At 45.2% G+C, this 15,181-nt stretch overlaps 1 protein-coding gene across 1 annotated transcript; it reads left to right on the plus strand.

Annotated features, from left to right (window-relative positions):
- The first annotated feature begins 1,875 nt into the window (after positions 1 to 1,875).
- On the plus strand, positions 1,876 to 9,657 carry LOC144603378 (polycystin family receptor for egg jelly-like). The gene has a single exon (XM_078416534.1). The coding sequence runs from the start codon at positions 1,876 to 1,878 to the stop codon at positions 9,643 to 9,645; it is 7,770 nt and encodes a 2,589-aa protein (XP_078272660.1). The 3' UTR covers positions 9,646 to 9,657.
- The last annotated feature ends 5,524 nt before the right edge of the window (positions 9,658 to 15,181 follow it).

Raw genomic sequence — 15,181 nt, forward strand, 5'->3', positions numbered from 1 at the left:
GGGGGGGTGCGGGTGATCAGATCAGTGAAAAGTCCGGTGGGGGGGGGGCTTCGGGAGATCGCATCATTCAAAGGCCCGGGGGGGGGGGGGGGGATAGCGGGGAGATGTTCTCCCGGGTGTGGGAGAGAGGAGAGAAGCAAGGGGAGAGAGGAGAGGTGAGCCGGTGATCGCGGGCTAGCGCCGCTAACGGCGTCCATTGTTTTGGTGCGAGTGAGGAGATGCCGCGCATGCGTGCTGAGTACAGAGTGAGGAGATTCCGCGCATGCGTACTGAGCACTGCCGCACCGCAGCGCCCCCCTTCTGTCAAAACTTCGATAAATCAGGGGGGGGCAGCACTTTTAAACCTCTGTAACTTAAAAAATATGCGTCCGAATTAAATAAAAACATGATTTTCCAGCAGCGAACCGCATGCTGATTAAGGTGGTACAAAATCGTGGCACTACGGTTCACCGTTTTGCCGGAATTGCCGTATTCAGCCGACATCAGTGGAATATATATATACAACATCTGAGTCTATCTATATATAGATTACGATGTAACCAAGTTCTTTTGAAGGTAACTAATTGTGGTTTTGACTGATACTGTGACGTTTAGAAAGTGCTCCTGTTGAAACTAGGAATAGGAGAAACTCCCAACAAAACTCAGGATGGATTCACAAGACTCCCATGACCCACCACATCACGAAGCCAAATAAAGACCTGGCGAGCCACCATGGAGCCAAAGGAACAAAGGCCGGACAGGCAACTCGGAGCCACGCTGCCGCAAAGAAGGGCCTGGCAGCTGCAGCCAAAGGGTGCAAGCTCGGATGCCGCCGAGCTTGGCCCCAAAGACCGCAGAGTCAAGGAGGGAACCGCTGATGATGACGGATGTGTGGAGTAGGCCAGTAGAAGTGGGTATCACCTCCAGCGTCTTCAATGTCTGCTGCAGGAGGCGTCCCAGGACACAGGCGATCGGGCAAGGAGAGGGATGTCAGCATGTGTGCCGAGCCGGTTGAGGGCGTCGAAGGGCAGCCTGCAGCAGCCTGAGGCTTACCTGGAACTGCTCCAGTGCATTGAGCATGTGGACCAGACTTTGAACTTTTTGTAAATGGTGACTCGTGTGTGAGTGAAGTTTGCAAAAAAGACTCAGCAGTGCATCTGACAGAACCATTGTAAGATCATCGTAGAATGAATGGTAGGATTTGGCATTCAGGTCCAGGAGAGAAAGGTTAGTGTGGGAGGGGGAGATAACTTTAGCAAGAGATCACGCAGGCCCAGGAGGACTGAGCCGACGTGTTCGCAACGTAAGCGCTTTGTCTCACCGATATTTAGGAGTCTGCACCCAGAAGAGCAGATACAGTAGATGAGGTTGGAGGGGCAAGTGAACCTCTGCCTCACATGAAAGGATTGCCGGGGTCCTTGGATAATGTTTAGGGTGGAGGTGTGCGGTTGCAGAGGTAAGCACTTGAGGGGTTGGGTGGCATGGGATGTTAACCGGCGAGTTACGGAGGGCGCGGACTCTGCGGAAAGGGCTGGAGATGGGAAGATGGTAGCTAGTGGTGGGATCCTGTTGGAGGGTTTTCGCCACCTGAGGCAATGTGTCAGCGCTCCGGGCATTGTGGCATCGCGGTGCCGCGGATTGGAGACATCGGGGCCCTCCGTGCTCTGGGAATTGTGAAGCCATTAATTTCCCGCGCTCTGGAGTAGTGATGCGATGATTCCCGTCATGCTTCCACGACGTCACGCCCCCCTCCCAGGATAGTGACGCCACGGTACCCAGGTTTACGTGACATCACAGCCCCCGCGGTACCCGAGTTCCGTGACGTCGCCCTCCGGGGAGTCGTCAGTTCCCTCCAACGGTGGCAGTGAGCTCACGCGCCGGGGGGGGCTCGGACCGATGCTGCCGCTCGGGCTGCTGCTGTGGGCCGCTGCGGCACAGGCCGTCGCGGCACAGGTCGCCCCCCTTCTCAATCCGCCCATTGTGATGCGCTGCCCGTACGGGGTGAGCCACAAGCTAGACTCGGAGGTGCGCTACACCTGCCTGTGGCAGTTCTCGGTGATTCTGTACTTCGAGCCCAGCCCGGGCACCGACGACAGCGGGCCCGCCCCTACCGTCGGCTGGTATATCGATGATCAGTTAGTGGCGATGAGCGCACAATGGTGGGGCCGCCAGCTGATGACACGGGTGCCGCTGGACACGGGCATCAGGGTGACCTACGAGTCGGCCTCCTGCCCCGACTGCAGCTACCGGGATGTGCGAATCTACGCCGCACTCCTGAACGTCCAATTCTTCCGCCTGCCGCCCGCCAGCTCCCGGCTCGTCCCGCTGATCTGGTGCGCAAACCTCCGCGGCTCGGCCTGGCGCTACCACCTGAACTGCGACGAGGCCATGCCCAGCTCCTTCAACCTGTCCGGCGACATCCCCGGCCGCACGCCGATCGACAACCTGCCCGCCGACAAACAGGCCGAGTGCTCCCTCCGCTACCTGTTCGAGGCCGAGGTGCGCTACCCCAAGCCGGGACACTACTCGTGTAGCCTGGACGTGTTCGGCGCCCCTTTCACCACTCTCCAGCTCTCTGTCGAGGTCGGCTCGGCGATTACCCTCCTGCTGAGCGCCCGCACCACTGCCCTGCCCCGGGAGGGGATGTTGACAGTATCCTGGCAAATATCGGCCACGGCCGGCAACTTCTCCTACCAGCTGGCCGCCCGCCCGCTCGCTCCCACCTCCTGGACCCTGACCTACCACCCCAATGCTGTGGCCGCTCAGCTCTGCCCCTGCACCTGGCCCCACAGCGGCCAGTGCGTGGCCCAGTTGCACTCGCTGCTGGACCGGTCGGTTGACCTCAGGCCCTCCACCACCACCATCGTCTTTCAGGGCGGGTCTGTGCAGTTCGTTCACAGTGGCAAGCTCATCCGGTTGACGCCCGACCCCAACACCCCAGGGACTGTCTTCTACTACATCAGCTCCAGCAATCAGCTGTACTACTCCAGAATAGATAGTCCACCTGGAAGCCACAAGCATTTCCTCTTCATCAGAGCTGAAGAATTCAACCACCTCTTCCAGATAGATTACAGCAGCCCCCAGCAATACACACTCACCGTCCAACTCTACTTGAGCCTAGAAGGGAATATTTACAATTCCTTAAAGGGTCTGAATGTCAGTCTCTTGCTGTTTAACAACGGCCCCATAAAAATGGGTAACCAGGCTAATGTGGTCTGGTTCATTCCCCGCCAGCATCCAGCCCTGCTGTGTGCTTGGAACTTTAGACTGACCATTGATAACAAAGTCAGCTCACATGGTTATAAGCAGATAGTTAAGGATGCACAACGGTATATCCCAGATATCCAGCTACCCATTGACCCCAAGCAATATTGGGGTTACTTATCCAAGGTCAATTGCTTAGCGTCCGGGGATCAGCTGATCCAGATCAATGCAAGCATTGGTAGTTATAGTCCCGCCCCAGTGGACACCATTCTGTTCTGCCTCCTGACAGGCTGCCAGGTGCCCTCGCCTACCATAGAGATTCCACCTCCTCCTTACACCAGAATCCAGACCGCCAAAGGCACTGCTCTGGATATTTATGGAAATGCTGGCTTACACTGCAATAAAATTCAATCGGCGACCATCTCTTGGAAGGTCTATAGTATGGCAGACAGGGATTCAGAGCCAGATTGGGCTCATAGTGTGCCACTCCCGCCCAGTGTACGCACCACTACTGCCACCCTGCACCTACCCAGGTTCAGTTTAGATTATGGATTCTATCGCCTCATCCTGAATGTGAGCATTTCCACTACAGATCCCAACTTGCCATTCCTCAACAACTCAACCCAAGTTTCTGTAGAGGTAACTAAAAGTGCACTGGTTGCAATGATTGCTGGGGGCTCGTTTAGGACAGTGGGTTTGGAGGACACCGTCACACTGGATGCTGCCCTGAGTGCTGATCCTGACTCACCCCATCCGCAAGTTGGATTGAACTTCTCTTGGTATTGTACAATGAAACTTTCAGACTACAGCACCGTGACTCTCTCTGCCAACGGATATTGTCATCGTAGTAACCTTGCTCTTAAGTGGAACTCCTCTACACCCCAAACCTTGGACTTCCTTCCCCACACACTGGCTCTGAATAAGAGCTTTCACTTCCGAGTGGTAGTTCAGAAAGACACAAGGACCAGTTATTTTGACCAAACCATCTTAGTCCTCCCTAGCTTTGTGCCAAAGATGTTAATAACTTGCATTGAGAATTGCCAAAAATCCTTGTCACCAACAGATCGTTTCATCTTGGCTGGGGTTTGCTCCAATTGTCCAGATTCCAGTCTGATGACGTACCAATGGAAACTGCTTTCAAGGGACTCAGGCTCTGAAGTGAAGTTCGATTGGGCGTCAAAAAGTCTCACCGGAAACTCCATGTATTATGTGTCATTAAATCCCGTATCGTTTATACACTTGGTCGGTGAGTGGTATACATTTGAATTGAAAGCCACCACTTCCAATGGTTCCCAAAGTTTCAACAGATACAACTTTTATGTTAACTCCCCCCCAATGGATGGACGCTGTGGTATCACTCCAAATTACGGATGGGCCCTTCATACTAAATTTACCTTGACATGCTTGAAATTCCAGGACAAAGATCAACCCCTCCTTTACAAGGTGATTGCGAAAACATACTATTCAACTGGCAATATTGATAGTCTGAAGAACAACCTTTTGGGTGTAATTGTATACTTTGGATTTAGGCCCGAGTTTACAACTTTTCTCCTTCCCGTGGGAAGCATCTTTGGAAATAATGTCCTGATTATAGCTGTCCAAATATTTGATAAAAAGAATGTCTATACAATATTCAACCTTAAGGTCAGAGTATATGATGTCCCATTTGATCCAATTAAGAGATCCTTGGTGGACCATCTATCCAGCTTTGTGGAAGGAAAGATTGCATTTTTGACAATTCTGCTTCATGAAACAGATTATTTGAGAGCAAACAGGCTGCTTTATATCATTGCTTCCACTCTGAATTCTAACAACTTCAAGGACAAAGACACGGCCAAGGTCATTAAGCTCCGTGAAACTCTTGTCAATGTTTCTGCCAGCATTCCGGTCACATCCCCCAACCTTATTTATCAAATATCTGCATCAATCTTTGCAGCAGCTCAAAAGGAGGATGAACTCAATCAAAATGCCCAGCGCCTTGCTTCCACAAAACTGTTAGAACTTTCTTTGGTTCTTCTGAACTATACAGGTGAAGCAGTGATTCTCTCCAATAGTGTTGAGCAGTTGGCTTGCAGTATCCTGACCGCGGCCTCCAATGTGATGGCTGCCTTTATCTCCCAGTTTCTTGCTCAGGGCTCTGAAATGGTCATCCCTCTAACCAAACATCAGCAGCGGGTGGTGGCTGATATATTCCCTACCCTAAGGACTTTGGCAGAAGTAGTTTCTCGCAGCAAAGTCCTGGGTCAAAAAGATACAATAATGACAACTAGCCAGTGGGAAATAACATTAAGGAAAGTTGAGAAACGCGACCTTGAGGATTCCTTTCTTTTTGACCAGGATTGTGCCAATTGCATTTACCCAGTAACAGAGGAAAGTGATATGGGAGCTACACAGCTGGTGACCTCTGTAATATATAAGTTTGAAAATAATCCTTTGCCATGGCTTGGGAATGCAGAACACATTGCTACAGATGTGAATGCCTTCCACACAACCACTCTGGCTAGCAATGGAAGTGTGTACGACTTGGTCACCAAACAAACAGAAGCACTTATGGTCAGAAGGGATGTTATGTTCGTTCAAAGAATTAAATTAATAAAAGACCCCACGTCATTTAGTATGATCAGAGCTGCTTTCAGGATTGTAGTGAACTCCACCTCCGCTCCAGAAGTCTTTCTCCAGTTAACTATGGATTTGAATCCTGTATGGACAGTTAGCATTTACTCGGGGAAGGCATTTGCTGACCAGGTTCCAGCTCAGAAACATATTATTCCACAGTGTGAGACAGGCTCAACTCCACTCAGAGGTGTCCATATACCGGATCCTTATGTCATTATGATCCCAATCAGTCTGTTCCAGATAAATGTAACTGACCCTAAGCATAGCAGATACGTAAGCGTCATTGTTGAAACAAAGTATAAAAAGCCTCGAGCCGTTATTAAGGAGGGGCTTGTGATCTCTATTTTTACTGTGAGCTGTCTGTCCTTTCAAGGGAATGCTGACAATTGGGATTCTACCTCTTGCACAGCAGGCCCTCTAACAAACAGCGAGAAAGTGCACTGTATCTGCAGAAGTGTCTACAGTAACAAAACCAAGAGGAGCCTGAGCGTGAAGTTTCCCTGGTTCCTGACTGCCAGTATCTTGGTCATGCCCAATGTTATTGATTTGTATGAAATTGGAGAACTAATTGTCACATTGCCAAAGAATATTGTGGCACTAATTACAGTTTTAATCATTTTCCTCATCTACTTCATACTATTTTGGTGGGCATGGAGAAAACGTGAGAGCGACAAGAAAAAGATCATTATTCATCCTGACAATGACCCCTGTGATGCTGCTTGTTACTTGGTAACCCTCTATTCAGGGGGCCGACCTGGTGCTGGGACAACAGCAGATGTCTTTCTGATTCTGGTCGGCATGTCTACTGAGAGCAATGCTTATCTTCTCCGTCATCCGGAACATCAGACGTTCCAAAGAAGTAGCGTGGATACCTTCCTGCTCACCGCCAAAGTTGATCTAGGGGAGCTTACCTTTATCAGAGTCTGGCACAATAATGTTGGACACTCGCCCTCCTGGTATCTCAGCCGTGTAAAGGTGCAAAATGTGTTAACTAGGCAGCAATGGCACTTCTTCTGCAGAAAGTGGCTAGCTGTCTTGAAAGGTGAAGGTCTGTTGCTCGGCACCTTTCCAGTTAGTAGTGCCAGTAACCTTTTGAGGAGACAGGATGTCTTTCTCATCGAAGTGTCCAGCAGGATTGAGAAAGAACACTTGTGGTTCTCGATCTTTGCCCTCCATGCTGACGAGTCCTTTACCAGGATTCAGCGGTTGTCCTGCTGTTTGGCTATGCTTTTGTCCAGTCTGCTAACCGGCATCATGCTCTTCCAAGTAGAGAAGCCGGAAGAGTTTTGGTACAATGTAAGGATTTCTTTTGTGATTGCAGTTGAAAGTGCATTGGTGATGATCCCTGTAGAGCTCTTAATATCTGGTCTGTTTGTATATGCGCAAAGGAAGGGTGAATCCTTATTGGTGGAGGAAGACCAAGAAGTTGCCGGCATCTCAAATGGCAATGTCAACGTGAAATCAAATTGGAGAGAGAGGTTGAACTACTGGTACTTGATGGACAAACCAGCCAGTGAAGCTGAAGAAATTCCTGGGAATGTGGTGGATATGCCAATGGATGATCATTACAATTATTTATCCTTTATTGCAGGTAAGGATAACATCCGTGACCCCTCAGCTAAAGAAAACAAGAACTGTGTCATTCCGCAGTCAGTTGCAGATCAAATTTCGGAGGAGGATGTGGGAGGGAAGAAGGTTACAATGAAGGCCAAGCCATTGGCAAAGCCTCATCAAGTTAGATCTGCAAGCCAGAACAGGGTGAAAGGTAGATTTCATCTATTCTCCAAAGGCATAGGACCAAGGAACCATTCAATTTTATTTTCTCAGTGTCTCATGTACCTTGCGTGGTGCACTGTTTGGTTAGTGTCAATTGTGTCTGCAGTGTTTATCGTATTCTATGGACTATCATATGGTATACAAACCTCTTGGTTATGGCTGATTGCTGCTACTGTTTCCTTTTTCCAGAGCATTTTCTTTCTGCAGCCCCTAAAGATTGTGGCCTTTGCTGCTCTTTTTGCCTTGAGCCGCAGACAGTCCAGGGAGATGGACTGGTCTATAGGAATACAGGTGCTGAAGATTAGTGCTGATAACCTTCCCAGGAATGACAGTGACTGTCTCTATTTAGAACCCCGGGTCAGAAAGCAGTACAGACCACTAGAGGGTGATGAGCTCATATTGGTCAAGAAGAAAGCGATCATCAAACATCGTGCATTTGTGCTGTGCAGACGGATGTTGTTGCATCTGATTTTCCTTGGACTCCTGCTGTACTCAGTGTGCTTTGCAGACTACAATAATGCTTACTATTACAACCACATCATTCAGCACAAATTTTCGGAAGATCTGGAGAATGTTAACACAGTCCAAGAGTTCTATACCTGGATGAAGGTCATTTTCTTGCCCTTGATTCACATTGACTCAAATCTGTATTTTTTTAATGACACCAACTCCGTGATCATAGGTTTGCTGCGGATGAGGCAGATCAGATCCAAACAAAGATCAGCAGATTGCTTTATAAAGGCCAATGAAGTGTCCATCATACTAGGTAAATTCCATTGTCGACCCTTGTTTAATATTAGGCAGGAAGACACCAAGAATTACAATGGTTCCTGGGAACTGTTGATTGAAAGTATTTCCATGAAGGACGCGTTTGAATACACCGGTTGGTTGTACGAAGGCAAAGATTCTCCTTGGTTCTATAATACACAAGGGGAATATCATCAATATTCATTGGGGGGCTACTCCATATACTTCTCCCCATCTAGCTTACATACCTCATTAGAAAGATTAATGATCCTCCAGAAGAGCAGCTGGATTGACAGGAGCACATGGGTGGTGATCATTGAAATCACTGTTTACAATGCAAATGTTGACTTATTATGCAGCATTTCACTCATTCTGGAGACAGTCCCTCTCGGTGTGATCAGCAAGAAGTTGTCAATGAAATGCTTTTCCCTTAGGCTTTTTAGGAGAAGAGAAACGAACTGGATCTTCATTAGCATCCTCTTCATCTTTTTCCTTGTCATATTTGTCACACAAGAATTAAGGACAATGAGACAGAAAGGATACATGTACTTCCTGAAACTGGAAAGTATTGCTAACTTGATCATAACTTTATTGCTGCTGATAGCAATAGTTCTTCATGTTGCCAAATTGTTATTATCACAGAGTATGTTGAAGTTCTATGAGAAGAATCCAACCTCATTCATAGCTTTCCACGTCATTTCTGCCTTGGATCAGCTGCTCAGAATGAATATCACTTTCCTACTCTTTGTCACAATTGTGAAGTTGCTTAGGTTCGCACGATTCCTCTACCATGTACGTCTCGTTCAGAAGGCCATTAGTGTATATCTTCCTACTCTCTGCTCAATGGCTCTGCTAACGATTGTGTGTTCACTTATTTTTATGCATCTTGGCTACCTGCTCTTTGGTCAGTTTGAAAAGAATTTCAATACATTAACTCATGCAGCACAGACCATTGTGTCATACTACACAGGACAATTTAACAACATAGATTTTCCCTCGAGTAGGATTCTTGGTGGCATCTACCTGGTAACTTTTCTCTTTGTTATAAACAGTATCCTCATAAATCTTTTTGAATCTGTGGTCATCCTGTCTTATGCAGATATGAGACAAGTCGTTTATGAAAAGCCAGCTGAGGAGGCAGAAATGGCAGTCTTTATAGTGCAGGAATGTCAACGTGTTTGGTATGCATTGTGGAGGAAAACTCCCCCAGAAGGTGACAATGAGTTTCTGTCATCTTTGCTTTATGGACAAGGCACCAAAAGAACTTATGGGTTAAAATGGACAAAACGTGAAGGGAAGAAGGAGAATTATCTATTTATTTGATTACCAAAACCTGCTGGCAAAGAATCCCACATGGATAGACTCCTAAGAAATGGAGGAAATGTGGGCAGGTTGTCAGTTCAAAATACTTTGCTTTATTTTTAAGGTGGTTTTACTTTGGTATAGGCATTTAACCAGATTCATAAGTGGCAAAAAAGATAGTTTCAGTTATGCATGGGTTAATTCATCTGGAATTACAAACAATTCCTCTGACAGCATGTAGTTCAGCTTGCTAAACTATGGTAACTGCCACAGCCTGCAGCTGTTCCACACACTGGTAGAGCAATATGTACGGGCTTAAATGTTCATGGAGTTTATTTAATTAACGCTGATGAAATAGTTTCAAGATGTTATCCAGTTTTCCTGTAATTGAAACAATGTTCTCAACTGTTTACTTTGACAAATTATTGCATGTTTTATTCTCTTAAATCGTCCCCTAATTTTTTTCAGTGACTGAATTGCTTATTTATTTTAAACCTTCATGTGAAGAGAATTGGACCTACTGTAGAATTGGAGTTTGTTACGAACTCATCATTTTAATTTATCAAAAAATACCAACTACTCCCAAGGTGAATAAGAAAATGAGCTCTACATTTTTAGAGTTCTCCTACTCTACATTTTTAGAGTTCTAAATAGAGCATCCCTACATTTTGATGTCTGATTTATAGTTTCAGTTGTAAAATATACCTATATTATATACCTATAATATACCCAATGAGAAAATGAGACATGACTCTAGGGTGAACCAATCAGAAAGATCATTCTGGAAGCAATTTTCCTGTTCATGCCACTTATATTCTCATCCGAATTGTTAATGTATATAATGGGCAATTCGAGACCCAGCACCAAGCCCTGCAACACACTCTAGTCACAGACCTCCAATCTGAACAACAATCTTCCATTATAAAATCCTCATGAAAGTGGGAATATGTGGATCATGATTGTCGGAATGGACAAAAATCATCTTAATGATCTGAATGGGCAAGAATCACCGAACTCCTGAGTGTCAGCAGGAACATGTGGAAGCTTGGTGGATTCGGCAAAAAGACCATTTAGGCTCACTGTGGTACATTTCCATTCTTAGAGCATTGTATATGGGTGTTTCCGTAAATAAGGGTACCATACTCTGACATGGGTGGCCAAATTGGAAAGTTATTAAATTATCACAAAATATCACGGCATTAAAAATGAGCCTACCTTTTCAATGTTAATTTACTTGAAATTTGCCCGGAACCAAAAGCACCTGTGTGGACAGGAGCATACTTTCAAAGAGACATGGCGTTGTCTGGGACCAGATCACTTTCGATTCCTTTCGCTGCAGTGCATTCACATTACAACAACATAGCACAAAGCAATGAAAGTTTAATAGAATTTAAATATTTCTATAGTAAACAAGAAGCAACATTTACGAGAAAAGAACACAAAAGTGCAAAGAGATTTTTACTAAGCAATGATTGCAAGCAAAATAAAAAGAAGTGTTCTTCAGAGCACAGCGTGCCCACAACATGACCACTGGGGCACTGTCCCTTATACTGATTTCCAAGCTCCCTCATAAAATGTTGGCACGTAACCTACCACTAGGCCCGTAGTTCAGGTCAGGGTCATTACAACTGCATTGTTTAAATTTTTTGAAAATCGTGATGAGTGCAAAAAAAAAGTTAAAGCATTGACAACATCAAAAAACGGGAGGGACTACAGAATGAGACCAATAAAATATGTGAGCAAACTAGATTTTTATTTCATGATTTTGAGTTCTATTCATTATTAAATATTTCAATAGAAAGCATAAACACAAAATATAAACAATAAATATAAAAATTGTTACTCTGCTTTTAATTCACACAATTCATGCGTGACCAAAGGGACACTGCTACTCATAGAAACATAGAAAATAGGTGCAGGAGGAGGCCATTCGGTCCTTTGATCCAGCAGCGCCATTCATTGTGATCATGGCTGATCATCGACAATCAATAATCCGTGCCTGCCTTCTCCCCATATCCCTTGATTTTACTAGCCCCGAGAGCACTATCTAACTCTTAAATCCATCCGGTGATTTGGCCTCCACTGCCCTCTGTGGCAGAGAATTCCACAAATGTACAACTCTCTGGGTGAAAAAGTTCCTTCTCACCTCAGTTTTAAATGGCCTTCCCTTTATTCTAAGACTGTGGCCCCTGGTTCTGGACTCGCCCAACATTGGGAACATTTTTCCTGCATCTAGCTTGTCCAGTAGGTCGGCATGTCTACTGAGAGCAATGCTTATCTTCTCCGTCATCCGGAACATCAGACGTTCCAAAGAAGTAGCGTGGATACCTTCCTGCTCACCGCCAAAGTTGATCTAAGGAAGCTTACCTTTATCAGAGTCTGGCACAATAATGTTGGACACTCGCCCTCCTGGTATCTCAGCCGTGTAAAGGTGCAAAATGTGTTAACTAGGCAGCAATGGCACTTCTGCAGAAAGTGGCTAGCTGCCTTGAAAGGTGAAGGTCTGTTGCTCGGCACCTTTCCAGTTAGTAGTGCCAGTAACCTTTTGAGGAGACAGGATGTCTTTCTCATCAAAGTGTCCAGCAGGATTGAGAAAGAACACTTGTGATTCTCGATCTTTGCCCTCCATGTTGACGAGTCCTTTACCAGGATTCAGCGGTTGTCCTGCTGTTTGGCTATGCTTTTGTGCAGTCTGCTAACCGGCATCATGCTCTTCCAAGTAGAGAAGCCGGAAGAGTTTTGGTACAATATAAGGATTTCTTTTGTGATTGCAGTTGAAAGTGCATTGGTGATGATCCCTGTAGAGCTCTTAATATCTGGTCTGTTTGTATATGCGCAAAGGAAGGGTGAATCCTTATTGGTGGAGGAAGACCAAGAAGTTGCCGGCATCTCAAATGGCAATGTCAAAGTGAAATCAAATTGGAGAGAGAGGTTGAACTACTGGTACTTGATGGACAAACCAGCCAGTGAAGCTGAAGAAATTCCCGGGAATGTGGTGGATATGCCAATGGATGGTCATTACAATTATTTATCCTTTATTGCAGGTAAGGATAACATCCTTGACCCCTCAGCTAAAGAAAACAAGAACTGTGTCATTCCACAGTCAGTGGCAGATCAAATTTCGGAGGAGGATGTGGGAGGGAAGAAGGTTACAATGAAGGCCAAGCCATTGGCAAAGCCTCATCAAGTTAGATCTGCAAGACAGAACAGGGTGAAAGATAGATTTCATCTATCCTCCAAAGACATAGGACCAAGGAACCATTCAATTTTATTTTCTCAGTGTCTCATGTACCTTGCGTGGTGCACTGTTTGGTTAGTGTCAATTGTGTCTGCAGTGTTTATCGTATTCTATGGACTATCATATGCTGTACAAACCTCTTGGTTATGGCTGATTGCTTCTACTGTTTCCTTTTTCCAGAGCATTTTCTTTCTGCAGCTCCTAAAGATTGTGGCCTTTGCTGCTCTTTTTGCCTTGAGCCGCAGACAGTCCAGGGAGATGGACTGGTCTATAGGAATACAGGTGCTGAAGATTAGTGCAGATAACCTTCCCAGGAATGACAGTGACTGTCTCTATTTAGAACCCCGGGTCAGAAAGCAGTGCAGACCACTAGAGGGTGATGAGCTCATATTGGTCAAGAAGAAAGCGATCATCTAGCTTGTCCAGTCCTTTTATAATTTTATATGTCTCTATAAGATCCCCTCTCATCCTTCTAAACTCCAGTGAATACAAGCCTAGTCTACTCAATCTTTCCTCATGTGACAGTCCCACCGTCCCAGGGATCAATCTCGTGAACCTACGCTGCACAATTACAAGGATGTCCTTCCTCAAATTAGGAGACCAAAACTGTACACAATACGCCAGATGTGGTCTTACCAGGGCCCTATACAACTGCAGAAGAACCTCATTACTCCTTTACTGAAATCCTCTCGTTATGAAGGCCAACATGCCATTAGCTTTCTTCACTGCCTGCTGTACCTGCACGCCAACTTTCAGTGACTGGTGTACAAGTACACCCAGGTCTCGCTGTACTCCCCCCTTACCTAATCACCATTGAGATAATAATCTGCCTCCTTGTTTTTGCAATGTGCTGCAAAAACTTTAGGCATCAGAAAACCATCTAATCGAATGATAAATGATAAAAATCTTAAGCATAATTAGAATTTGGCTTATATAGTTATTTAAATGCAAAATTAATGTACTATTTCTGGTATAAATTAGCTTAAGGATTTGATTAAATCCTGTTTGAAAAATGTCACCAAAATGGGCAAGAAAACACAGGGACATATCTGATATTTTTCTTTGTAAGAACAGATTATTATTTTTGCTTCATTTCATTATTTTGGCTAGACACCATGATCTATACTATGTAAAATGCAGGATATTGAACAATGAAAATATTACATAAAAAACATAAAAATAACCTGGAAATTTGGAGACCTTCAGTTTCACTACTGAGTGCTGTATTTACGGAAACACCCATATATATATATATATACTAAAACTCTCGTTTGTTATCTTGTTTGTGACTGAACTTCAGCCAAAACGGTACACGATAGCGCAACAATTTTAGGCCCACCTTACTCACCATTGTCACTTTAGTGATAATGCAAGTAGTTTCATTGAAATCGGTGTTATATTTTTAAAGTTATTCACATTTTAAAGTTTAAAAGGAGGGGAGGGGGAGGAGGGAGGGAAGGGGGGAGAGAAGGGGGGAGTGGGGGAGAAGGGAGAGGGGAGGGGGGGGTTGAGGATACAGGGGAGGGGGGGAGGACAGGGTGGTGCACCAATGCAGGAGAAGTTTGGGCCGAACGGGTCCACTTGGTCTAGTATATATATATATGTTCTCTTTCACCATGTGTATAATTCAGGGTCAGTCCAGTTTCCTGGGTGTTGAAATTAATGAAGCTATCGTGTTTTCTACATGATGCACCAGGGAGGTCTACGTAATGAATTACTACATGCACCAAGGGTATTTACTTGGTGATGAAAATGAACAAACTGCAAGGTTACTCTATTACTCTAAATGGTTAGTATGTGTGGACCGTCCAGGATGTCCTTTAGGTATTGATTTTCAATCCACAGTTTCGATCTCATACACATTGTATGTTACTGAGTCAATCTGCAAATCCACATTGAGAATATATATTGAAGTAAGCAGTTAATTTCTGCACAATCAGTGCACCAAATGCTGCCTTTAAATACTGTTGCTGTGGTGACGAGGATGCCTAATCTTATCTCATTTGATGTATATCGAGTCATAATTAGATAAATCCCGCTGGAAAAGGAGCTTTGCAGGATTAAAGGGACTGACAGGAATCAAAGAAGATGTCAAAGCACTCCCGTTACACTAAGAGGGTGAAGAAATACAGGATATTTATGAAGCATCCTCAACCAGAACAGATGAAGCCAGATTCTACACTGACTTCATACTCCACTGCAGAATAGGATATATGTGGCAATCATGTTCGAGATACAAACAAAGCATTGATCAAAATTGCAAACGTCTGAAACAAGGTTGCAATATCTGAATTTTCTCTTGTGGATCAATACCTGAAA

Source organism: Rhinoraja longicauda, chromosome 20 (genome assembly GCF_053455715.1).
Source record: "Rhinoraja longicauda isolate Sanriku21f chromosome 20, sRhiLon1.1, whole genome shotgun sequence".
Taxonomy (NCBI): domain Eukaryota; kingdom Metazoa; phylum Chordata; class Chondrichthyes; order Rajiformes; family Arhynchobatidae; genus Rhinoraja; species Rhinoraja longicauda.

Excerpts from the sequence above, each read along its gene's own strand:
- LOC144603378 (XM_078416534.1), top strand. The coding sequence starts at position 1,876 with ATGCTGCCGCTCGGGCTGCTGCTGTGGGCCGCTGCGGCACAGGCCGTC.